This window comes from Antedon mediterranea, chromosome 7 (assembly GCF_964355755.1).
Source record: "Antedon mediterranea chromosome 7, ecAntMedi1.1, whole genome shotgun sequence".
Lineage (NCBI taxonomy): Eukaryota > Metazoa > Echinodermata > Crinoidea > Comatulida > Antedonidae > Antedon > Antedon mediterranea.
In genome coordinates, this window is record NC_092676.1 from 6,080,045 (window position 1) to 6,106,254 (window position 26,210).

Below are 26,210 nucleotides of genomic sequence, written 5' to 3' on the forward strand. Positions count from 1 at the left end.
TCCGAACATAACTTGAAATGAACCTGATTAAAATAGACATTATGGGCGACCGCTCTTTGTCCATTGGGAACATACTCAGTCGTTTGAACTTTCCGTCCAGTACATTACAAAATATATACATTACTATGCCAATGTTTACATTTAAAGCAATATGCATTTATAATTATTAAATAAAAAAGCTACTTCTATTATTAATTTAGGTCCTACCTTTCTTCTTATCTCCACCCCTACCACATCATACAGGTAATACAGTAGTATCTGGTTGGCCAATTGTCTAAAATATAATCTTGCGCATGCGTAATTTATTCATAAACTTTATTTGTGACGTACACCCTACCAGCAGCCAGAGAGAGCAGACGATCTGGCTGATCGAGTGATTTCGACACGTGATACACACAAACACATTCCGCGTGCGTGTCTAGTCTGAATATTAACGACGTCAAATCGACAAATCAAAGTTAACAAATTTAAATGTTTAAGCCAAATAAGAAGTATAGGCCTAGTGGATTTATTTCCCCAACAACGAAATCAATGAAGCGTCGTAAGTGTGTTATGCATATCTTATGGTTATGAACAATGCAAACAAACAACTAAAGGAGCACAACAACTAGGCTAGGCCTAGGCCGTAGCTAGGCTTATTAGCCTCACTCAGTCTAATTAAAGTCTAGCCTAGTATAGGCTCCCAGGCCTACCTAGACCTAGTAGTAGTAGTAGGCCTACCTATCTTTTATACGCCCGTTCCTAGACACCAATGTAGCCCAACTACTAGTACTAGCTATCAATTAAGCCGAAAAGCCTACCGATTATAAATATTATTTAATTGATATATAGACCAGCGCTATTTTAAAGGCTAGTGTAGATAGGCCTAGCCTAGCTAGGCCTAGGTACTACTAATACTCTACTACTAGTTAGTAGTAGGCCTAGGCTAGTAATAGTATATACTATAGTACTAGGCTAGACCTAGTAGTGGCAGCTATCTACCATCTAGGCCTAGATAGATTTATATAGGCACGTAAAAGTAGCCTTACTTATGCCTGTGCCTAGCTAGTGTAGGCTAATAAAATATGTGTGTACTATCTCTCTACTCTATCTAGAGTTGGTAGTACTATAGGCTAGGAGGTATGCCTAGGCTATATTGGAGCCACGGGAGGCCTGATGCTAGGCTAACTAGGCTAGTAGTAGTCAGTACTAGGCTTACTTGGTATTGCACTAGGCCAGGTGTAGGCAGAGTGAAAATTATAATAAATGTTTATTTATATTTAGAACATGCGCACTTTATAAATAATAATAAGTCTCTTTTTTTTTACGCGGACCTTATTTTTGACCGGTGTGCTTTTTTGGTCAGTTACATCAGTAGTCTGAGGATCCGCGTGTCTGCTATTATTTAGTAGGCCTAGTGTCTTGTTGAATTCATCTGGGAGGGAAAATTTTAAATGTTTTGACAAAGTTACATATTTAATCATCGTCAAGTTGTGAATTTCAAATTAACTAAAGTGAAAGTCAGACAGACCTTTGTCCAATACAGTACTTTTAAATACTTCATTTAATGACAACTATGTTTGCATGTAAATTGCTGATAAGGTTACTTAACTGTTGTTAATAGTTAAATGTCCATTGAAATAATACTACTATATATTACAATGCCATAACAATAATCCTTTGCTTACAATATTCCAAAAGCCGTGTGGATCTGCAAGATTCTAAAATTATTATTTTTTAAATGATGGTGCCTCCTGTCCTCTTTTAAATTAATAACGTTATTTATATTAAAACCTCATTATATAACTAATCCTGAAAATTTTTTTTCCATCAAATTATAGTAGGAACTTAATGTACAGTAAAGTATTGTATATTGTTCAGTTACTTGTCACGCTTGTTCAAATCGCAATCATAACAGTACGTACATTTCTATGCGAGAAAATCTATTCTAGGCCTATATAATAATAAAATCACCGTTATTATTTGATTTTTAACACTTAAAACTCGTTCAATTAGTTGTCTTTCACGATAAATAATACCTAAAAGTAACAAAAAGAGAGGCTAATTAAGACTGTTTTAAGACTCTTTCGAGTATAGGCTTTAATTTTTTATTTAATTTTTAAGACCGCTTTATAGGCCTACAGGTTACACCGCGGTATAGCAATGGTCTATAATAAATTGTAATTTAAACATTATTACAATACCCTCTTTATTTCATCAGAGATACAGGTATATAAGAGGTATATCCAAATAAAATTACCACCCAGAATGACACCCCTTAGCCTAGATAACCCTTCCGACCTAGCCTAGTAAGCAGTATGTGAGTGACTTAAATCAATAAATTAAAGCAATTAATATTGAAATGTTGATATTTTTTATTAATTATATACAAAGCGCACCTGCTTCAACTAATTAAATATTTATTGTAGTAAGTACGGTATTATTTGTTAATCGTAACAGATACTGTAGCATATTATTATTATTACCTCTTTGCTTTTCATGTTTACTTAATAACCCATTCCATACGGAATCCAATTGATCAAATGTGTACTATTTCCTAATGCTATAATAATCATAATTTTTTTCCGCGGATACTGTTATTTTTTTTTTATCAAGTTCCTTTTTTGTCTAACCCTTCCTTCTGTTTTTCTCCCTTTTTGCTTAATCTTGGATTTTGTATTGTCTTTTTGAAACGTACATTGTCATTAGTAACGTATCATTTGTGTATTTTTACAATGTGTTTATCTCTAGCCAAGTTAGCTTTCCCTAAGTCTGTAGTTGTTATGTTAGTCCACCAGTCGGCGTTCCGATTTTTTGTCTAAATTGTGAGCTCAAATATTATACGTATGAAACGCCATAAGTGCCAAATCTTTTTACTAATTTCGGTCTAAGAACATGCACTATCCTATTGTAAGCGTTTTATAGTGTTCAAGAAGAATTTGTAATGGCGACGGTCAGATGTTTGCCTACCTATTGTTCGTACCTTTTTTGTGTCAACATCGTAGTATAAATAATTGCTTATTTTTTAATTAATCATATCAAAGCTTCCCAAATGATTGATTAGATATTATTTTGGATACATTTATCAGTAAATATTTATTTTCTTAATTAATTAATTAATTTAAAAAAGAGAGATATTGCTGATCTTTGTTAAAACAAGGCCTGGTAAAAACCCCACCTGGCGTGTTGTAGGCTCTATAAAAGTAGACCCGTCTAGATCAGTCTTCACAGCATACTTGCCGGTTACTACGAACGGTTTCATCTACACATAACTACGAATAGTAAGGTAAGTTTTTTTTATTATTATTATTTACTAATCAGTAGTAGGCCTATGTGAACAATTGAGCAAATTTACAAGAGTTAACAAAAATCGCCGCAACCAAGATTGAACTAATGCTTGGTTCCCACTAGGACACAACGCAAGGACGTAAGCGCAACGCAAGTCATTTGACCTAATTATTCGAATTGTCGCTTGTCTTTGGTTAACTCGCTTACGTTGCTACGCCCTTGCCTTTCGTATTCGGAGTCAGAAGCAAGCTTAAGTTGCCCACTAATCACGACGAGATGGATTATCCGAACTAGTTGCTTGTGATTGGTCAACTCACATGCGTTGCGCCTACGTACTGTAGTTGCGTTACGTCCAATCTTTAAACTCGTTGCAGGATGCTACACCCGATTATCTGTATTGTATTTCCAGATACAGTAGTCATTAGTTATTTAATTATAGAAAAGGCATTTAAATTACCGGCTGGGAAATAAAACACAATAATTGTGGTTTGTTTCCTAAGCTTTTTACCATTAATTCTTGTTATACGTTAGTAAAATTGTATGCAAAGATTATTACTGATTGGTGACTTGTTATACAGAGTTAGGGTTAAATAAGCCACAGTAGGCCTACCATTCACACTTGGTACATACGGAACGGAAGACTGCGCCCATTTGTTATGTAGGGTATATCATGTCTAAATTGAAGCAGCCCATTACAAAATAATACCGATCATATATCGGGTGATTGTGTACAACATATAGTTATATTTGTATTATTTTCTTCAACAGAAAGGCAATGATGAACAAGATATTACTGGCGTTACTTCCATTCTTGGCTATAAGCTGTGCCTTTTATATCAATGCAGACAATTCTGGACCACTTCGTCCCATTCCAGGAGGACCATGTCGTCCATCATCTGAAGGACCACGACCAGAAGAGCCTGCCGTAGAGACGAAGCGTCAAGAACCCGAACGACCAGAAGGCCCAGAAGAACCACGTGATGATACCGATAGACCACGCCCACCAAGACCTAATCCCGATGGACGACCACGTCCTGCCAATTCCGGAGAAGAGCCTGCCGTAGAGACAAAGCGTCAAGAACCCGAACGACCAGAAGGCAGTACAGAAGAGCAACGTGGTGATGGCGATAGACCACGCCCACCAAGACCTAATCCCGATGGACGACCACGTCCTGCCAATTCCAGAGAAGAGCCTGCCGAAGAGACGAAGCGTCAAGAACCCGAACGACCAGCAGGCAGTACAGAAGAGCAACGTGGTGATGGCGATAGACCACGCCCACCAAGACCTAATCCCGATGGACGACCACGTCCTGCCAATTCAAGAGAAGAGCCTGCCGAAGAGACGAAGCGTCAAGAACCCGAACGACCAGAAGGCAGTACAGAAGAGCAACGTGGTGATGGCGATAGACCACGCCCACCAAGACCTAATCCCGATGGACGACCACGTCCTGCCAATTCCAGAGAAGAGCCTGCCGAAGAGACGAAGCGTCAAGAACCCGAACGACCAGCAGGCAGTACAGAAGAGCAACGTGGTGATGGCGATAGACCACGCCCACCAAGACCTAATCCCGATGGACGACCACGTCCTGCCAATTCCAGAGAAGAGCCTGCCGAAGAGACGAAGCGTCAAGAACCCGAACGACCAGAAGGCAGTACAGAAGAGCAACGTGGTGATGGCGATAGACCACGCCCACCAAGACCTAATCCCGATGGACGACCACGTCCTGCCAATTCCAGAGAAGAGCCTGCCGAAGAGACGAAGCGTCAAGAACCCGAACGACCAGAAGGCCCAGAAGAACCACGTGATGATACCGATAGACCACGCCCACCAAGACCTAATCCCGATGGACGACCATGTCCTGCCAATTCCGGAGAAGAGCCTGCCGTAGAGACAAAGCGTCAAGAACCCGAACGACCAGAAGGCAGTACAGAAGAGCAACGTGGTGATGGCGATAGACCACGCCCACCAAGACCTAATCCCGATGGACGACCACGTCCTGCCAATTCCAGAGAAGAGCCTGCCGAAGAGACGAAGCGTCAAGAACCCGAACGACCAGAAGGCCCAGAAGAACCACGTGATGATACCGATAGACCACGCCCACCAAGACCTAATCCCGATGGACGACCACGTCCTGCCAATTCCGGAGAAGAGCCTGCCGTAGAGATGAAACGTCAAGAACCCGAACGACCAGAAGGCCCAGAAGAACCACGTGATGATACCGATAGACCACGCCCACCAAGACCTAATCCCGATGGACGACCACGTCCTGCCAATTCCAGAGAAGAGCCTGCCGTAGAGACAAAGCGTCAAGAACCCGAACAACCAGCAGGCAGTACAGAAGAGCAACGTGGTGATGGCGATAGACCACGCCCACCAAGACCTAATCCCGATGGACGACCACGTCCTGCCAATTCCAGAGAAGAGCCTGCCGAAGAGACGAAGCGTCAAGAACCCGAACGACCAGAAGGCCCAGAAGAACCACGTGATGATACCGATAGACCACGTCGACCAAGACCTAATCCTGATGAACGTCCTGAAATTTAAATTAAAATTGATGTAAAATGATTTGATAATGATAATAAAGCACAGTCATTTAATCAATTAATTTAATCAATAAATTACCTTACATATATTATTAATTTAGTTATTATTTGTTTTTGACGTAATGTCTATTCAATTAAATAAATGACGCAAACGTATATTTTACTGTATTCTTTGATTCAATATTAGAGAGCTTTCAATTTTGTGACGACCTAGAATTGACTGTGTTACTAAGGAAATCTATCAACAGGATGCTGAGAGCTCAGGAGATCAAAGGGTTTTTCTGCAGTGGCTGCGACACAATCAGTTTCACGCCCCTTAATAGGCACCGCGGAGAATATGCACATAGTACAGTACTGTTGGTATTTGTCGCAGCCAGACATAAGATCAATGGACTGTTACGAGTTCCTATATTGACAAGGCGAGCTTAGTGTCCTGTTTTAGATTGCCTCTGTTGATCCCCGTAACTTTAACGATCGACAATAAAAAATGTCCGGAAATCATGATATTCTATCCCTTATTCGGTATTTCCAAAATAATTCAAATCAGTAACTCGGTAAATCAGAAGGTACGTCACTATACGCGCGCTAATTTGATGACCAATCACAAACGACAGTTAAATGAATCGTCGTTTGTAATAAACGTACGCGTGTCTTTGTCTTGTGATAACCAAGCTGAATGTATGGAATGTAGTCCTGGCAAAAATTAACTATGACTGATGAATTGGGTTTAGAATTATTATGGTATCTGAATTCTTACGACAATCGCGTTTCATAGTTGTTCATTAACTTCATGCAATGTATGAAAGACAGGTGTCCATGTTTAAGCATTGACATGGATGATGTAGAGGTAACATGTGTACATTTGGCAGTCAGTAACTCGAAGTCATTGTGAGTTAGTAAACCGCTAATATGCCTATATCGCTACTATCAGCCCAAAGCTCTGTCTACATTATCAAACTTTATGTGACATTGGGCACATCACTACCATAGTTGGGCACATCACACTTTTTTTGTCAAACTGGTTTGATAGTGCAGCCAGAGCTTTAGACTCATTGTGCCATTAAAAATAATGTTTAAAGGCATTAATTTAGCATGTTGTTTTTTGGTGCTCTAGCTCTACAATCATTATTTAGTTCCACTGGCCATCAGTTCATTATCGTTTAGAAGTCTTTCTGAATACACCACCTTTTTCCCCTAAAGATCCCGTTTATGCTTAGTTATTTAACCGGGTAATTGTGGTGGGACCCGGGTAAAAACTAAGCCCGAAACATCTTCACTGTTATGTTGAAACCTAACAGAGTTAAGGGCTTGTTGAATAATCATCTTAATAATTGTTGATGTGGACGAGGAATAGGCCCTAATATGTACGTCTGAACGTGTGGGTTAAGGAAATTACCAAGACATAATATTTGGCAGCAAATTAAAAATTGGAATTAGACAAATCCGGAACTAATAATCGTCGTCACACCGGCGTTTTACAAATAGTTGGAACATTTCGCGACTCGACACGTAGTGACGCGTCCGGAACGTGTATAATTAATATACTTACACGTGGGAAACGGTGGGAGAAGAAGCGTTATGTCTCCCATTAGGAAAAGTTGAGCCAAAAAAGGGAAGAAAAATATGATAATCGCATTTGCAGATCACGAGTACAATACATTTCACTTTCTCTTTTAAAACCACAAAGCATATACCATCACTGTAATAACAACAATAACAATTATTTTGATGCGAAAGACACATTGGTTTACTAATGAAAATGCTTATGAAAATGCTTATTGATTGATTGATCACTTTAGGCCTATTTCAGTATAAAAATTCCATATATACAACAACCAATACAAAACGGAAGATCACACTTAAATAGAAAATAACTAAAATTTCTCGCCATTAATAAAGAGATTTGAAGATCGTAACAGATAGTTCGTAGTACACTACCTACCTAACAAGATCATTTTCATTATTCAAAACTCTTATAAACCGATGCACTTGCAGGCATTCACTTGCGGACTTTATCTGATAGAAGACGTAATCTATGCTATAAGTTTGCTCTGAATTGTTCAAAAAGTATTAATTTTGGAAAATGGTGAAGAATGTAAGTAACATGAAACTAAGACGTGTAAAGTATCAACAACCCAAATGCAGGGTTGAAAGATATAGAAAATGTGCAATACCATACCTTACCTCGTTTATAAATGAATAATCATTATTATGTATCACCGAATATTCAGCGCAGTTTTTTGTTTCCTTTAATTCAATATTTTTAATGTCTATGTTAGTCTTATTGGTCCTTTTAGGTGTTTTTTTTAAATTTACTATTTTAAGCTAAACTTTTATAATGTTCCTGTATAGTTGGTGTCTATTGCATGCATCCTTTTTTAAATATTATTACCATTGGTTTTATACTTTTATACAAATTTTAATATTGAGAATATGTAAATGTCTTTGTAATTCAGCTAAGGCTGTGATGACGATATTGAAATAAATGAAATGAAAAAAAAGATGGAATTCTCCTCTTGGCAAACATGTTACTATAGCATTATGCTTAGGTAAGCCTAGCAACAATCTCAATGAGTTGGATCTTCCCCATTTAACACAAAACTGTTGCTGTGTTATGGGTCTCTGAAATCTGAAATAACGAGAAATAAACGATGTTGTGGTATTATTTATTTGGAGTTGACTGCCAAGCCTATATATCTCCATTTCAAATAAAAGAATCCTTAGTAAAAACCGTTTAGCTGCTTCCTGACGGTGGGAGACGCATTATTGTCTCCCATTAAGAAAAGTTGAGCCAACAAGAGGGAGAAAAATATGATAATCGTTTAGCTGCTCCCTCAGTTTTCTAATCTTTAAATGTTTGTTTACACATATTATGCCTACACCTTAAAGCTTGGTTCCCACTATAACGTAACGCAGGGACGTAAACGCAACGCAAGCGTGTTGACCAATCACAAGCGAAGTTATAGACAGTAAAGCTTGGTTCCCACTAGAACGTAACGCAAGGACGTAAACGCAACGCAAGCGTTTTAAAGCTTGGTTCCCACTAGAGCGTAACGCAAGGGCAACCAAACTTCTATCCACGCTTTATGCGAAATTAGACTACATATATATTTATGTTTATCTATATTTATGTCTAAGTTAAGCCAGCACATCGGCTTCCCTTAAATTTAGGTTACACACCATCTTGACTTGGTCAAACAAAGAATGAATAAAATATAATCAATCATCTTCAAGTGCAGGTCGCTAACATTTCTATGCTTTTCAAAATGTTGTCTGATATGCAAATGATTCATCTCTGACAGGTGGCGATATGTATTTTGCATAATTTCAACAAAAGCACACGTGTAAATCATTCGTAGAATCGACGGCGTTACACAAGTGTAGTTAATTAATCAACACCAGTTAATATTACGTTTGAATATAAGTAGGCCCTCTAATTCACACTGAAAGAAAATAAATCATAATTATAAACATTGTCATACTCGGAATTAAAAATGTCTTATTTGAGATATGCGATCATTCAAGATAGACCGCTAACCCACAACCCTTTAATATCTCCCCACCTCAATTGTTTCAGTAACAGCTGAACTATTGTTTTTAATGGTTTAATCTAAATTTTCTTGGTTGTTTTTTTTTTAAAGAAAAGTGTAGGCATATAAATAAGACGATTAATAACCTGGAAATGGCTACGCCCACTAAAGGCCAATTTACACAGACGAGCGGTAAACGGTAATAACAATATAGAATCTATGTTATTCCATTTATAGACCAGATAGATAGATAGATAGATAGATAGATAGATAGATAGATAGATAGTTAGACCATTTATTTACACACAACAGGATAAATACAGATTCTACGTGGGACAAGCGGTTTTCAGCCTACCGTTCGTCTGTGTAAATTGGACTTATAGGAGATAACCCTCATTTCGGTCATCCCATTCATTAGGCCTATACTTCGATGTACAAATATACAATGGACAAAAACAATAACATTCCTTTTCAGAGCTCTTTAATGTATTTTCAATAACGTATGAAGTTTGGTTGCCAATTGGACGCAACGCACTGATCGTAAAGCTTGGTTCCCACTAGCGACGCAACACAAGGACGTAACGCAATGCAAGCGAATTGACCAATCACAAGCGATGGCTTATTCGCTTGTGATTACTGTCTATAACTTCGCTTGTCATTGGTTAAAACGCTTGCGTTGCGTTTACGTCCTTGCGTTACGTTCTAGTGGGAACCAAGCTTTAGTGAGTTGGCCAATCACAAGCGGCATTTCGGACTATTCATCGCGTCTAAAGCTTGGTTCCCACTAGAACGTAACGCAAGGACGTAAACGCAACGCAAGCGTTTTAACCAATGATAAGCGAAGTTATAGACAGTTAGCAATCACAAGCGAATAAGCCATCGCTTGTGATTGGTCAATTCACTTGCATTGCGTTACGTCCTTGTGTTGCGTCGCTAGTGGGAACCACGCTTAAGTGGGTCAAATAATTTCCGGTGTGATTATTCCTTGCTTGTGTTTCGTCCAATACAAGTGGGAAAAAGTTTATGGAAACCCACCCACACGTCATAGAAGATAAAAATGTGAGATTGCCCCCTCTATTGTTTGTATGTTGATCAAGTTGGTGATGACACTCGGGAAGGTTACATGAATCGAATACTGTACATATAAAATAATTATACATTAACCTTTAATTAAAAAAAATTATATTAGCTTAAATTAGGCTATACTCTACTACAACACAATACTGATTTACTTTAAAGATGTATTATTTTCCCCCTGAAAAAAAAGTTATTTAAATTTTTTTTGCTGAATATGCCATTTTAATGTCACATAATACATTAATAGTTATCTACTTTGACCAAAAATTAGATCGAAAAACAAATTATTTACCTGAAAAATGTAAATTTAAGAAAAAAAATAGTCAAATTGGCTGCCAGCCAATGGATTTTTGGTTGAATTTAACCATTTATTATGTTATTTTATAAGTGAAAACATAATTTTTTCTGGTTTTTTTTTTCTACGCATAGTGATTCACTTAAAACTACAAAATAACCTATTGAAAGTCTGATTTAATTAATCTTCATTTTTTCATGTTTTTGGGGGACAATACATATTTAAGTAACGTACCAGCTAGTGATAAACAATGTGTTGCTTTGGTTACCTGGTGATAGACCCGATAGACACTTCGCTGCTTTTGGTAAGCCCCTCAGACAAATCCAGGTATTGCGTTTATAATTAAGAGTTCGTGCCAATGGTAATTGTACTGTGATTTTCCTATCTTGTCTACATATATACCTTTGGTTAAAACCTCATAGATGTTATCTGCTGCCCACCGCTTTTCAAGACTGATTCACATCCGACCACCTGATCCTTGTTTGCCATTTTCCAATGTGTTTAATTTTATTTTTTTAACAACGTTGTGGTTTGGAAAGCCTTGATTAAATTAAATTTAATAAAATATTTATTTTGAAACTGTTTTTTTTTTTTATTTTCGAGTAAATCCTTTTAAAAGATCGATTACTTTATTATTATAATGTAATTAATGCATTTCGAAAATATGGCCATTAAAGCTTGATTCCCACTAGAACTTAACGCAAGGACGTAAACGCAACGCAAGCGGTTTAACCAATGACAAGCGAAGTTATAGACAGTTAGCAATCACAAGCGAATAAGCCATCGCTTGTGATTGGTAAATTCACTTGCGTTGCGTTACGTCCTTGTGTTGCATCGCTAGTGGGAACCACGCTTTATTTGATCTTACCGTAAAAATGTAACTACGTATGCGTACCCCGTTTAATTTGTTTAGGGTATACTCGAATCAGATAAATATATATTTAAACACAAATCATTTTTAAAGCTTGGTTCCCACTAGCACGCAAAGCAAAGTAAGCCGCAATTAATTTGACCAATCACAAACGATGGATTTTCTGAACTGTCGCTTGCCATTGGTCACCTCGCTTGCGTTGCGGTTACATTGTCTTGTGTCTCTAGTGTGAACCATTGTTTGGTCTTAAAAAACTGATGATGGTAATTATAATAACTTATAACAATGAATCTCAAAATAATTTTATCGAATGCGAATGTAAGCTTCATTTAGCTTATATACTAAGAGGGGGATTATAATACTTGGCTCTGTAGACGTCTAGCCATCCACGCATACGGTAATTTATATTAACAACATTTTGTTGTAATATTTTTTTTACGTTTAATTATTAAATTCTGTAAACCACACAATCGCTTACTGTATGTATTTGCAAAAGTGCTACATTTATACATTAAATTGTATTATTTAATGTTTATTTTATTTGATTTCTCCTACGTGAACTTTGTCTCCGTGTGGGAATATCCAGACGCACAGTACCGTAATTCCAAAAGTATCGAGATTAACCTTTCGCCCCATCGCATTCCTACACATATTACCGTACATCTTCCCTCAGTAGTCCACTTGAAGAGGTTTTCCACAAACCTTTTTTGTTTATTTCAGTTTTAAAAGACATGGAACTGAGAAGTGAAAAGTTCAATGAATCAACTGCTTACGACTTGCAAATGGGTTGTACTATTCGCGTCACGTGATATTATGATTTACAGTAGTTAATAGTAAACTAACGGGCCTTCGCGGTTGAAACTAAGCAACAGTTATTCTTTTCTAGAGTCAGTGATAGGCTGAGTTCCGTTCCTTTATGGACTATAAACTCGAATCAGTGGTGTTATAACCAACGCATATTTGGACTCGGGAATAAAACGGCATTGTTTTCTAAAGAGGATAAAGCGATTAAGAGGATTTTTATAAAGAACAGATTGATATAAAACGTTGGATGCGTATCATCTTATTCGATTAACGAATAGTGTTATATGTATGTTTTTGTGTTGAGGATTATCACATTTGTCTCTTTATACGGATAGCCTTTTTGTTGAAGTTGTTTCGCCTCTTTAATTAACCACCAGATTTTTTCTCCTCGAAATATCTGACGGTTTTTGGGCGTAGCTCGCAGTGTTCCTTTCAACGCACCACGTTTTGGCCTACCTATTACTAGACGGTATCATAACTTATATCATTAACAGCTTTTAGAATGTCTACGTCGGAGGGTGAAGAACCAGTGCCACCACCAGGACCTCAGCATAATGCCCAATACTTAAAGGAGCTTTACAGTGATCAGACAGTCTTCAAATTGCAGCCTACACTTAAATCGTATTTTCATCATATAGAAAGATTACTAGATGAAGGTGAGTTAATAATATGTTTATTTTGTTTTTTCTTACGTTTTGCGTCGATTTCGCCAACAAATAATCGCGTTTTTTTTGTCAGAGAACTTACTTTTTTACGACAAATCCACAAATCCAAAACTGGAGCTTTTACGTCGACAGAAAACTAGCCTACTACTATTCTTTGACAATTTTACCACGAAATGTTACCACGTCGATAGCATAGTCAGTTGGATAACTGTGTTCCATTCTACTCTTACTGTATGCTATATTACTTAGCGTAGGCCAATATTTAGTATTGGTTATCATCAGCAGTGGACTATAAATACGAAGCCTCTGGAATTTGTACAGTAGAACCCATATATTGAGGAGACACCTTCGGGACACCACACCAGTGTCCCCTTATATAAGGATGACACGTCCGGGACCGTAGTGTTAAAACATTTTCCCCTCTGATGGCGTCCCAAAGGTGGTTTTCTACACAGACAGGACTCTATATGGAAAATCCACCACTCACGGTGGTGTATAATAATATGACTATCATACGAAGTATTCTTCTTAAAAAGATCTCGGGGTTAGGCATACTTTCTCTTCTATTTACATGAAGACCTGTAGGCCCATTATTATGTATCGGTAAATGTACCTTACCTACAGCGTTGGCTTGCAGGGGGTACTGGAAGACTGCAGGACTGTATCAATTGCCTTGAAGATATAATTCGTATCTCTCGCTATAAGCAAACATCTTCTTCTGGATGGAGGAATCCTATTTGTTAGCACACACTGAAAAAGTGTAATAAGCAATTTGTTTCGGAGGGAATAGAAACTATAAAGTTATAAAACTCAATATGTTTTCTCTCAAGTATATATATAATATGTAATTGTTTCCACTAGCCCTACTACTAGAACTAAGTTAAGATTCGAACAAGTGCAGAATAACATAGTTCAGGATAGCAGTTAATTGTATTCTGATGCGTTCAAGGCTTACATCAGTCAAATCAATTTCCTACCATTTGGCCTATGTCATGCCGACTGTCAAGTGTGACTTAAGTTAATTGAAATCGTAGAAGCACTGAACAAGGCAATCGACCATAATGACTTGATCCTCACTCAGGTGATTTATTTGGAAAATAAGAGTAGATATTTTAAGGTTATTTTTACAAAGAGCTTAATAATTTTTGATAGAGGTACTGTATCTTAGTTTTAATAGAGGTATCACTATCTTTGATTTTAATAGAAAGATCGTAGTTTATAATAGAGATATCTTAGTTTTTAGTATAGAGAGATATCTTAGTTTTTAATAGAAATATCTTAGTTTATAATAGAGATATCTTTGATCTTAAAGCTCAGGTACAGGCATGAATTTTAAAGATAATATCTGGTTAATTGTACATAAATCAAATATTTGTAACAGAAATCAACATGAATTTCCCTTAATATGATCAAATACAAAATTTGGCAAAATTCTGCCATAAAAACCAGGAAGACTTTTTTTCAGTAGTTAGTAGTTTAACCTAATGTAATAACATGTCTGGTGACTCCCTAGAAGGTGAAAAAAGATGGTGGATATACGGTGGATAATTTTTGCTATAGTATGTAAATAAAAATCTGAAGTTGAATAAAACTACCAGAAATGTAAAATTCAAGTTATACAGTATTACCTATATTTAGTCATCTGATAACATTTTTTACCACACCGTTTATTTTTTATAGCTTTTTAAAATGACTCTCTATTTACAAAATTTGTGTACAAAAGAATAGAGATTTTACTGTGTAATTTGAACTATAAGAAAGTGCTTATTTTCAACAAGCTTGTGTAACACAAATAAAATCCCAACAATTATGAAACAGAAACTATAGATCGATAATTATTGGAATGTATGATCAATAGAAATTTTTTGCCCGCACCTGGCCTTTAATAGGGAGATGTTTTAGATTGTTAGTATATATCTTAGTTTTGGATAGAGAGATTCTAAGATTTTAATAGAGATATCTTAGTTTAGAGATCCTATTTTAAGATAAAAGTATCTTAGTTTTAATAGAGTTTACCTTAGTTTTCAACTTTTTTCTTATACTAGATATATTTATAATTCATATTTATTTGTTTTTTTAAACAGTAGCTCAATGGTTGCATAGGGGTTATTTCGCGGGTGCGGCGCACAAAGCATTTCGTTTGCGTACTGGTACTGGTTCAAATAACCGTCTCACAGAGACATCTGGTAGCCATTGACTTGAAGTTGGCATTTGGATGTGTTACTTTTAAATGTAGGCCTACAGTATGAGAGTGACTACTACCAAATTACACAGTCACAAAACAACTTATAAAACAGTTCATATATACAGTTAAAACATTGCTGGGAATTATAAATTTCTGTTGAAGCAGGCTCTAATGAAGTTGCATCTAGTAAGTTGACTTTGTTGTACAACTCTATCAAGTACTGATGGTATCTTCCGACCTCTGTATTCCAAAATAATCCCTACATGAAATAATTAAATAAGAATAAGAAAATTGGGTTTAAATAGTATACTATCTATGAAACTTGTTTTTAACTTACTAAATACACAGTATAGTAGTTCCGTAAATATGGAAAGTATAATAATTATTCAATTTTACAAATAAATAAAGAAATGCTGTAGAAATAAAGAAATACAATATCTGTACATTTTCAAGGAACTTGCATCGTCTGGTCAGCACATGTTTAAACATAATTAATATGATTTTCCTCCTAAGAGTGTGCTTAGTCATAGAGTTCTTAGAGTTGATTTGATTTGATTTGGAATTGAACATAAATACAAATCATGTAACTTATTTAATAATTCTCTACGATAGAGCTCTTGTTTTGATGCTTTGACATTGTACAGACTCGTGCTTCAGTGCGATATCCCAGTTGTCCGACTGTTGTGAGTTTTAGTATTTAACCGGCCTATTTAATGTCCTAAAGTGTGCGAGTTGACAAAATGTGCTTAAAGTGTTTCAAGTGTACGAATGTCAGATGACTTGTGTGCGACGTATACCCTCTTTTGATGCCCCCAGCTTTACGATTAGTGTTTATACTCTATGAGTAATTATTGTTACATCATCATTTGTTTTTTTTATATCAACACAGACTTGTTATGAGAGAATATACACTCCTACCTATATAAACATACATTGCAACTATTTAAAGAAACATGGCAAATTGCCCTTAATTTTGTTAGAGAAATTAAAGCTTATTACAATATTAACTAATATTGTTTTGAAATGTCAATTAGAAAATCTGCGAGACAAAAACAAAATCGGTGAAACCGAGACTCGAACTCGAATTCTTCTGGTTGCTTATTATTAGACCACTAAAGGAATATACAGTAACCATGACTACATGCTAGTATACAGAATGAAGTTTACATTATAAATCTAATTGTCATGTTCCTTCGATTTGATTTCTTCGTTCTAAAAAAAATGATTTTAATAGAGGTCGTCAAAGCATATAAATTTAATTCATTTTTTATTGGTCCCAGCGTAACAAGAGAATTTTGATTTATATCTGATTAAAATGTATACATAAAATTTGTTTTATTACAGTTTTATGCAGGGAGTTGTGTTTTACAACTCCCTGGTTTTATGCGTTTAATATTCTAATATAGTACAATGCAGTTATTATACTATGATTACGGATTGAATAATTGAATAGAGCCGGCCTCTAATAACGGTACACCTTTGGGACCCAACCCAAAGTTAGTCAAACCCCCTACAAAAGGTTTCTCTTAAACTGGGTTGAATTTAAAACGTTATATCACCCCTTCATGGGAAATTGCGCTTTTATAGGGGACGTCAGTAACTATAACCCCTCCGCTGGGACACCCCTTTATGACGGTACGGTACTGTATTATAAACCTATTTTAAAACCGCAACTATATATTTTCAATAAAATATATGTTTGAAATGATATAAACCAAGCAAATTGTAAACAATGGTTATGTAGAATGACTAACACAATTTAAAGCATTATCACGGTACCGTTGACCCAGAGGGCGAGCTGTCAACAATTTACTCTCACTTCCGGCTCCCAGAGCCAAAAAACAAGTGGTACGCTGAAGAAACAAGGTCAGCGTATCTTGTCATGGACGCTCACTAAAGTTGTTCAATTTAAAAAACTTAGTCATAAATAATTAATTATTCATTCATGCGAATATCCCAAAATAGTAAGGTTGAATTATTTAACGGACCTTGTTATCCCGGAATATACTAGAATCCACCCTTTTTGTTGACAATTTTTTATATACATACATACAATACATTATTTCGCCGTGTTTGAAGTATATAAACTTATAGTGGTTTTATAGGCTATTAACTTAGCAGCTTACTGAAATAATAGACCAAACATCAATCTATCAATCAGTATAAGATTTGTTATTTTCTCAATAAAATACGAAATACTTTTGGTCTTCTTCTTCAGAATAGTAAAATGTAATTCTTTCATCTGTTTCCGTCCGTTCATTTTACTTTATTCATTTTGTTGCTCTCTTTCTCGTTTTCCACATTGTTAGTTACCATCACCTAATTAGTAAGTTTTGCTAGTACAGTAGGCCTAGTAGCCCAACACGAGTATTCTCCCAACTTTGTCTTATACAGAGATGCATTTTTCTTTTTTAATTGAAAGCATACATATCATACTAACTATCGTATAAAATGAAATTCTATTTATAGCAAAATAATTCCATAGGAACATTAGAAATGTCTACCGATTTAAAAAGTATATGTAGAAGTGTTGCCTTCGAGGATTAAAATAATTTCCATGGAAAAAAAGTTTCATAGTCAAAGAATTTACAAAGGTTACTTTTTTATCGAGTGTGTTTATATAGGAACCAACGTTTACCCAGCCACTGGCGAGACGTATACGGTATTTTAAGTAGTATTCACTATTTTAAAAACCTGATAAACCTGAGATAATTTCATTAAAAACTAGTTCATCAGAATATAAATTTGTAAAAACATAAATTTAACGTTTCTAACAGAACGGTATCCTGTGTAATCATTCATCCGTGACAAAGCGTTGATGCCGTTTTGACACCCGCGTGTACAAATGTTGAGATGATCATCCGTGCGTGACCAAGCGAGCATTCGTGAGCGCGCGCGTCCGGATGTCGATGAAACTGTTTATCTATGCGCGCGCGTCGTTTAATCTGAGAAAAATTTTCAAAAAATGGTAATAGGCCTAGTCATATGAGAACAATTATACCCAGTGCCTTCTAACCATAAAATATGTACAAAATTGACGTATGAGGTATGTCGTCCCCTTGTGGTTGTTGGTAACATTCTTTCTAATTAAGTGGTTTGTTGCTGAACTATTAACCCGAACGTTTAATCACCTGAAATTTTAAAAAGACGTGTCGTCATCAGATATTTATTGAATTTCCTTCGCAATTAAAAAAAAGTTTTTTATAGGGCCTAATGAAACAGGCAATCACAATCACAGACTGAGATCGACGAGAAACTCCGGTATGGAAAGCGGTTAAATGTTAAATATAATAAGTTTTTTGTAGGCCTGTAAAAGATAGAACAACAACGTAAGAATAATAGTACTAAGAAAATGTATTATGTTTTGATCATATAAATGGATCCTATATTCAGAATACTCAGCGGTAAAGATAAAACAAATTCAACGCGTTTCAAATATGGTAGTTATGTTCTGTGAAACTAATAATTCAACAGTCAATAGGTGGTATCTGAAAAACTATAGCAAGTCATAAACGTTGCTGTCTGCATAAATGCTGTACTTTAACACGTCGTACACTGTCCTGTAGTATGCAGACAGCAACGTTTATGACTTGCTATAGTTTTTCAGATACCACCTATTGACAGTAGCAGAATTGGGTGGTATCTTACAGCAGAGGTGTTTATTTAGAGCAGATTGGCCGACCAACAAAAAATAAAGAATAATTAGTTATACGACAATGATGATATTTAATCAAGAAGATACAAGACACAGCACAAAAAGTACATCTGGATATAATAAACGAAAACATCATAATAAAAAAGAAAACATCGTGCTATCAAAATTTGATCTAAAAAACTGTCTACTTTAGTTTCCTGATTGTTGAAAAATACAATATGTTACATTTTTTATTTTATGGTATTGACGTCTAACAACTTTTTTTAATGTTACATTGCATGTTTTAAGATAAACATCGGAAAATAGAAAATTTCCTTTAAAATTAAAGATTACTCCAATTGAGGTCATAGATAAACTAACAGTTAATTAAATTGAAGTAGAGAGAGCAAAGATTGATAAGGCCATTAACCCCCTAGGTCAAAAGTTGTTAACACGAAGGAAACCTGATGAAAATGTTGCCTGCAACAGTTGTTGCACTTTAATACTTATCTTAACCGTCTTTTTACTCCCCCTTATTGGCTTTCGTGGTTAACCACCACCTTTATCCATTCAATGCCATCGATTTTCTTACCTCTCTCTTTATCTTTCTTCTTTCTTCTCTTTTTTTTTCTTTTAAAACATTCATTCCGGATAAATACTTGTATAGGGTTTCTATTTTCCCCCAAATTTGACATTTTATATTTTTTTAAACATTTTTTATTGTATTTTCTGTTTGATCAATTTCCATGCTGAAATCTCTGTCTACACTATCAAACTTTATGTGACAAAAAATGTGATGTGTGCCCATATGGACCTGATGATGTCATATCACTACCATATTTAAGCATATCACACACCTTTTTTTCAGGTAAAGTTTGAAAGAGGCTTTGCAGATCATCCTACTTGTTTTCTGCTGCATTTTTGTTATAACCAGTAAAAGATAAACATAGTAAATAATTATCTAATAGTTACAGTGTAGTTTATTAAACTTAGTTAGGCATTTACAATACTAGAGCCAATAGTATCGGGCACTTGCAGTATTTATAGTTTTTCCGTATAGTAACATTAAACAAGAATGGATCAATCCAAACTCAAATTTATTAGACAGAAGACTGTCGAATCACGTTGATATACTTTCTCAAATTGTGTTTACCATTTAATTTGTTTATTTATACTATATTGCTTGGATATGCAGTGAGAATGGTTAATAAACATTTAAGAAACTCAGGCATAATTAACTCGAATAACTGAGAGAAAATAGTAAGCATGCGTATTCTGTATAAATGTGTCCGGCTTCCATTCTTTTACCAAAAGTCAATCGATGTATATGGCGCGCCATTACTTGAATAACTGACAGCTTGGTGCGCCATAGATGTATATTGACCACCGAAACGCCAAAGTATAATTATAACGCGCTAAACTGCCATTTATTTGTAGTACAGAGATATATAGTTTTTATAGATATATATATCATCAGAGAAAATGACATCTTGGCGCGCCATACACGTTGAACAAACGAGTTAAATTCAATTGTAATATGTCTATTTGTGTGGTTGTTGGAAACATTTTAAAATTGAATAGATTTACTTTTCATCGTTTGTAATCCTTGTTGTCCAAAGGAAGTTATGAATCAACAAGTTTTGAGAGGGATTTAATTTGATTTGATAGTTAAACAAGTGCAGGTCAGTAAGAAAAAAAATGTCAGTAAAAAAGATTCAATAGATTTGCACACGAGCACGATCTTGAAACTTGAACAGTATAGCAAGAATTATTATATTTTATGATTATTGTAGTTTTTTAATTCATTTTTCCCTACACCATTTGTTTTAATGTGTATAGCAGAACATACTGTATATTCAGATATTGATTTGGTTTTGCTCACTATCTAGCTGTTTTTAACATAGAAACCGCGGTCCCCATAGAGATCTGGTTTGATGTGTAGCAGCATCATTATTTTTGGATGAATAAAGAAAGAAAGAAAGATATGTGCATTTCGCTATACTTGGGCGAAAATGTTCAGTGATGGTTTTTTTTTGCTTATACTTATAGCGTTTAAAAGCTTTACTTTTGAAAGTATGATTTAGAAGTGCCTGACAGCTCTTGAAAAAAGGCAGATAAGAAAAATGTGCGACTTATTTTAGATCATACACACTTATTCATAAGGGTCTGGGGAATACATTATGTGGTTTAGTACCTGACTAGAATCGGATGAGGTACAACCTTAATATGAAAACCACGACAACATTACGTCATTAGAATAAAATAAACTTACATGATCGTCTGTTTCTCGAGTGTTCATCAGCCAGTTTGTCAATTATTGAATGACTGGTAACTTTCGATTTATCCGCTTGTAATAAGAAGGTTTTCTCGGGTATAATGATAATATTGAAACAAGTCTCAGCCTGTGTCTGAATTAGCTAGCATATGCTTAATATAATAATGAGGAGAAACTGGCATACAGTGAGTAACAATATCAGTTTAGAATATTTCTCGTAGAATAGATTAGAAGCCGTTTCTCGGTACTGTATTTCAATATGTACTGATCAAGGAAAATTCTGTGATACAGCATCTCATGTTTTCACGCTGCTGCTCTGGCCAGCTACGCTCCATGAGGACTACTCATTCATAAGTTAAATCAAGCAGCAGTTATATAAGGCCGACAGTTTTGCGACTAAACTCGACTATAATTTGTAGATCCCAGTTGCTGGACCCAAAAAACGTCTGGGAAAAGATAGTCTATGAGGGCTCATGGTTGAACGATTTTGGATTCTCGCCCTTTGATTGGTTGACGCGAATCAACAGATTGTGGAAGATTTTCTCACTTGTACCACCATGAAGTAACGTTGTCTCTAGAGGGTATTCAGTTGCATGTCTGTTGAGTTCAAAATTGACCATTTTTAAATGGGCATGTGATTCATAATTGAAGAACTATTTTTGATTTGTATGTATTTCTGCGATTAAAGGAGACCTTTTTTAAAAAATAAATATATCTGAGGAAAGAACAATGATTAATTTTAAAATGTCGAGCAGAGTTTTTTGTAAGAAATATTTCTTGTTCATATTGTATTATTATATTGTAGACTCAAAGTAACCTAACCCGTAAACTATCCTCCATTATAAAAGCATCACATGTGATTCATGTGACACTGTATTGCATAATTGCCCTTGATACTGGTGTGGAGAAACAGTGTACAGAGAACCGGGCGCAGCAGCATCGAGCAGACTGAATTCAAACAGGCCTGACAAAACATCAGCTTTTCAGACGTTCTTTTGTATTGTTTTTAACAATTAATATTCCCATTGAATAGTAATAGTACGTAAGCCTAATTGTACTATACCTGAAATGTCTAGTCTAACTCATGTTAATTAATTGTCTGTAGCAACGGACCTGATCGGTTACCGTCGTCTTCCGCTGCACCACGGGACTCAAATCTCCGACAACCGCCGAGACAGTTTATCTCCGCTTTATGTCAACATGGATTTCCACAATTTACACTAGAAAGAGCGTTACTGCTCTCAATAACCGACAGACAGACATTTCGTTAGTCAAAGATAATACACACTTTACGTTTGTGATGTTGATTGAATGTTCCGTAAACGGCCGTCGGCTTTATTAAGTGACTCACATATCTTTCTACGACCTTTCAGAATGACGAGGCTCAAAATTGCTTTATTACATGATTGTGTGCCAACGCGTCAACGATGTCTTAAAACGCACTCATTCACAATTGGCTTTAAATTAATCAAATGAGGTAATTTTATAGTGGTAATATACTGTGCGAGTGTAACAATTTAAATAATTTTTATGAATAGGCAATATCTACACAAAATTGGTGTATATGTGTGTAAAACCACTTTAGAAATGTGGATATTGAGAACGCGCTCGTGTGTCAGATGATTAGCGCATGTTTAAAAACCGTACGAGTTTGAAAAACGCGTTGTTGCGTCAGATTATGACGCGTTTGTGTTACTGATGGTATACAGTAAAACCTACGTACTCCTAATCATTAATTATTTTCCTCATTTCTGAATCTTGATCCATAAGGTTAACCAGGCCGTTTGATTTCATAACGGTTGCCCTTGGCACATATAATTCGGTCACATGCATTTAGCCTTGATACAATTATTAGATAACATAATTACATCCATACAATTTAGAAAATTGTTCTTTTTATACAAATAACAAGACGACATTCGGAATGATGGTTAATGCGATCAACATTATTAGCTGAAGTCCAACATTTTCTTCTCGCGTTGAATTTTAAGTTGAGCTAAATTAATCCGTTTTAACAAAATTACCTATATTTTGGATTAGATATAGAGATAGGCCTATTAAAAGATTATTAAGATATTAGCTCAAGTACAACATTTTCTTTAAGTTGAGCTGAATTAATCCGTTTTAATTACAGACCAAATTATCTATAGTTTGGATTAGATTTAGGGATATAAAGATGGATAATCAGACCAATAAGTTTAGTCAGTATACTAGATATTATTCCAACATCTCGATTTCTTCTTCTTGCGTTGACATTTAAGTGGAGCTAAATTAATCCGTTTGTATCGTCATAATTATGATAGATAATTCACATATACAAAGATGACAGTGATCCATACGAAGATGAATGAACCGACCGATAAGCTAAGTAACAACATTGATAAGTTAATATTCTTCCACCATCTCAATTTCTTTTTCTCGAGTTAACTCGAATAAAGTGGTGTCAAATGTCACTGACACCTTTTTGACTGGATCTGCGTATAGATACAATAAACACACGTTTCGTTTCCATGGCAATGTCTAGTGTTGTTATATATGATTTACATTAACGCAATGTGAAGATTTTGGACGATAATGTGTTTCTTTACTTTCCACAGTTTTCCATTACGGTCCATTTCGGTTGCTATACTTTCTCTTCCTTATACAGTATTTCCTTCTCAGAATAGATCTAATCTAATTAATATATATGTAAATAATTAGCGGACTAGTCTGCGACGAAACATGTTTCATGTAAACGTCTATTAGAATATTTATCCTCTGTAGGGAAGGTGTGTTCATACTCGAAACATGGATTAGAATATAGATTTGTTTTCTTCTCCTCGGGAATATTAATTCCATTCAAATTATTCATAGTCTATTCTTGGCAAAATATTCCCAGTGCGCCGCCTTGTTACAGAGAACCATTATTATGTAGACATCAGTTAATCATTTTATATGTAAAGTTTCTGTTGAATCATGTCAAAATTATGCTGCAGTTACTGCAGTAATATCAAAGAATGTAAATGCATAGGTAACATAAACATTAAGGGATTTTTTAACCGTGTGGACCTATGGAATCAAATATATTATATATATCGTTTCAAATTAATTAATTAAATTTCAGTATATCACCAGGCGGTTTAGAATTAATGTTCTTTGCCTGCTGTGTTTATCTATATTATAAAAGTATCTCTTCGGAGATCCCGCCTCGTGAATAAAAATATTGAAAGATGAGGGCGTATCAATTTGATCTCTGTTGCGCGTGCGTACAACTGAGGACTAGTTGTGTTCCAATCGTACCACGCCGAGAAAAGGGTCGTTATCCGATCGAGTTAAAGAACAATACCATGGTCTAATGGTTAGGACATCTGCATATCAAGCAGGCGGTCCCAGTTCGAGCCTCGGTTGGGGCGACTTTTTCTCATTCTCAAAGATTTCCTCATCTTTATCGTTTCAAATTAATTAATTAAATATCAGTATATCACCAGGCGGTTTAGAATTAATGTTCTTTGCCTGCTGTGTTTATATATATATACTTGCACTGATGAAGGGCTAGTGTTGCCCGAAAGCTCTGCTAACTTTTCTGGTTGTTTACTTTATCGTTTTGATTTAGCTTTTCCCTTTTTTTTTGTATCTCCATTGAGATCCAGCCACTGATACCCACAGCATTATCATTTTTTCAGTAATTTGCCTTTGGATTTATATATATATATATATATATATTTTTTTTTTTTTTTCAAAATCATAGATCCATTGCAACCAATAAAGAGCTGAAATTAGGCCTGCATAAACACATTTAGAATATTTTCTAAAAATTATTAACTTGAAAATGTTTAACATTTTTAGTCGACTCTACAGCTCACTATGTCGGTCGGTCGGTTGGTCGGTAAACACTAACTTGAAGCCATGTATGTATGTTGTACCCTTTATTCTAATTCTTCTTGATTGCTTCTATATTTAAATAAAACCTGTTCAACGAAACACTAATTTCTGAAGCATCCATCTCTCAACATTAAGCCAGTTGGAAATACAAATAAACTCAGAATGGGGTCAAAAAAGCAAACATTGGTTGCAGTATAGTTTGTGAGAGAATATGATCATTACACTTGCGCGGATAATCCAACTCGTTCTGTTGACGAGTTCAAGTCTAATTTAGTGATTAAATTGATAATAGTGCCTAATTTGAGTGTTCTACAACCCAGGTTGAACAGTTTATGTTGAAAAAAAAACACTTATATATTCATGAGATTGTTTATTTATTGACATCTTAAGATGTTATGTAATTGGACTGACTTGAAAACAAAATTTAAAATTTAATTTGTTAAAGATAAAGCAATCAATTAGTAAATACGGTACGATGGTTTTGGTTTAACATGTACTGTAAAGCAAGCAACTGATAACTATCGATATGATCTGGTCGCCACATCAAAAAGGTTCTATTTTTTTATGAACACTCAATGCCATGTAAATAGAATTATTGATGACAAAAAAACATCACGTGTTTTTAAAATGATTTTTCGTGTCATGTGGTGTCGGTTTTACAGTGTTTCACTTCCCTTGGGAAACAGTTTCAACCTGTTTCTTCATGTATAGAAACTAGTAAACAATATATTCAGTATTGGAAATCTTCATTTATTATAGAATTGGAAATTCTTCGTTCATTTTTTTAACTCTTTGGTCATCTTTCTGCTTCTTTTTTTGTTCGAAGGGTCAAGGGTCAGCCAAGACCAATTTACTGTAATTTTATTATTAGAGTAATTTTTATTTGAATTTGAAAAAAATAATGTTTATAATATAAACCCTATGGCACTGATTATAGAACTTGGAAATCCTTCGTGGTTTAGCCTACTGGAACTTGCTTTTGGTCATCTTTTTTTCTCGAAGAGTCAAGGGTCAACCAAGACAAATTTACTGTAATTTTATTTTTAAATAAATTGTATTTGAATTTGAAAAAATAACAAAATAAAGCATGTCTCTCTATGACAAGTTACTGCACTTACTTTTACAATCGTTGTACTTTATATTACCATCGACAACAACACAGCCTAATTCTAAGTTTTACTATTAATTTAAAATTATAAATA

The 26,210-nt window shown here is 35.3% G+C and overlaps 2 protein-coding genes across 2 annotated transcripts in view; both read left to right on the plus strand.

The window, feature by feature from the left end:
* Positions 1–3,214: 3,214 nt before the first annotated feature.
* LOC140054886 (uncharacterized) lies at positions 3,215–5,978 on the plus strand. Its single transcript, XM_072099996.1, has 2 exons — positions 3,215–3,265; positions 4,036–5,978. The coding sequence occupies exon 2, from the start codon at positions 4,043–4,045 to the stop codon at positions 5,810–5,812; it is 1,770 nt and encodes a 589-aa protein (XP_071956097.1). The 5' UTR covers positions 3,215–3,265; positions 4,036–4,042; the 3' UTR covers positions 5,813–5,978.
* A 6,511-nt stretch (positions 5,979–12,489) lies between these two features.
* Positions 12,490–26,210, plus strand: part of LOC140055099 (KH domain-containing RNA-binding protein QKI-like) — an 85,100-nt gene continuing 71,379 nt past the window's right edge. The window contains exon 1 of the mRNA XM_072100310.1: positions 12,490–13,044. Within this exon, the coding sequence (XP_071956411.1) occupies positions 12,891–13,044 (154 nt within the window). The 5' untranslated portion in view covers positions 12,490–12,890. The remainder of the gene's footprint in view (positions 13,045–26,210) is intronic.

Bases quoted from the DNA above. Each gene is read 5' to 3' on its own strand.
- LOC140054886 (XM_072099996.1), top strand. From the start codon at position 4,043: ATGATGAACAAGATATTACTGGCGTTACTTCCATTCTTGGCTATAAGC.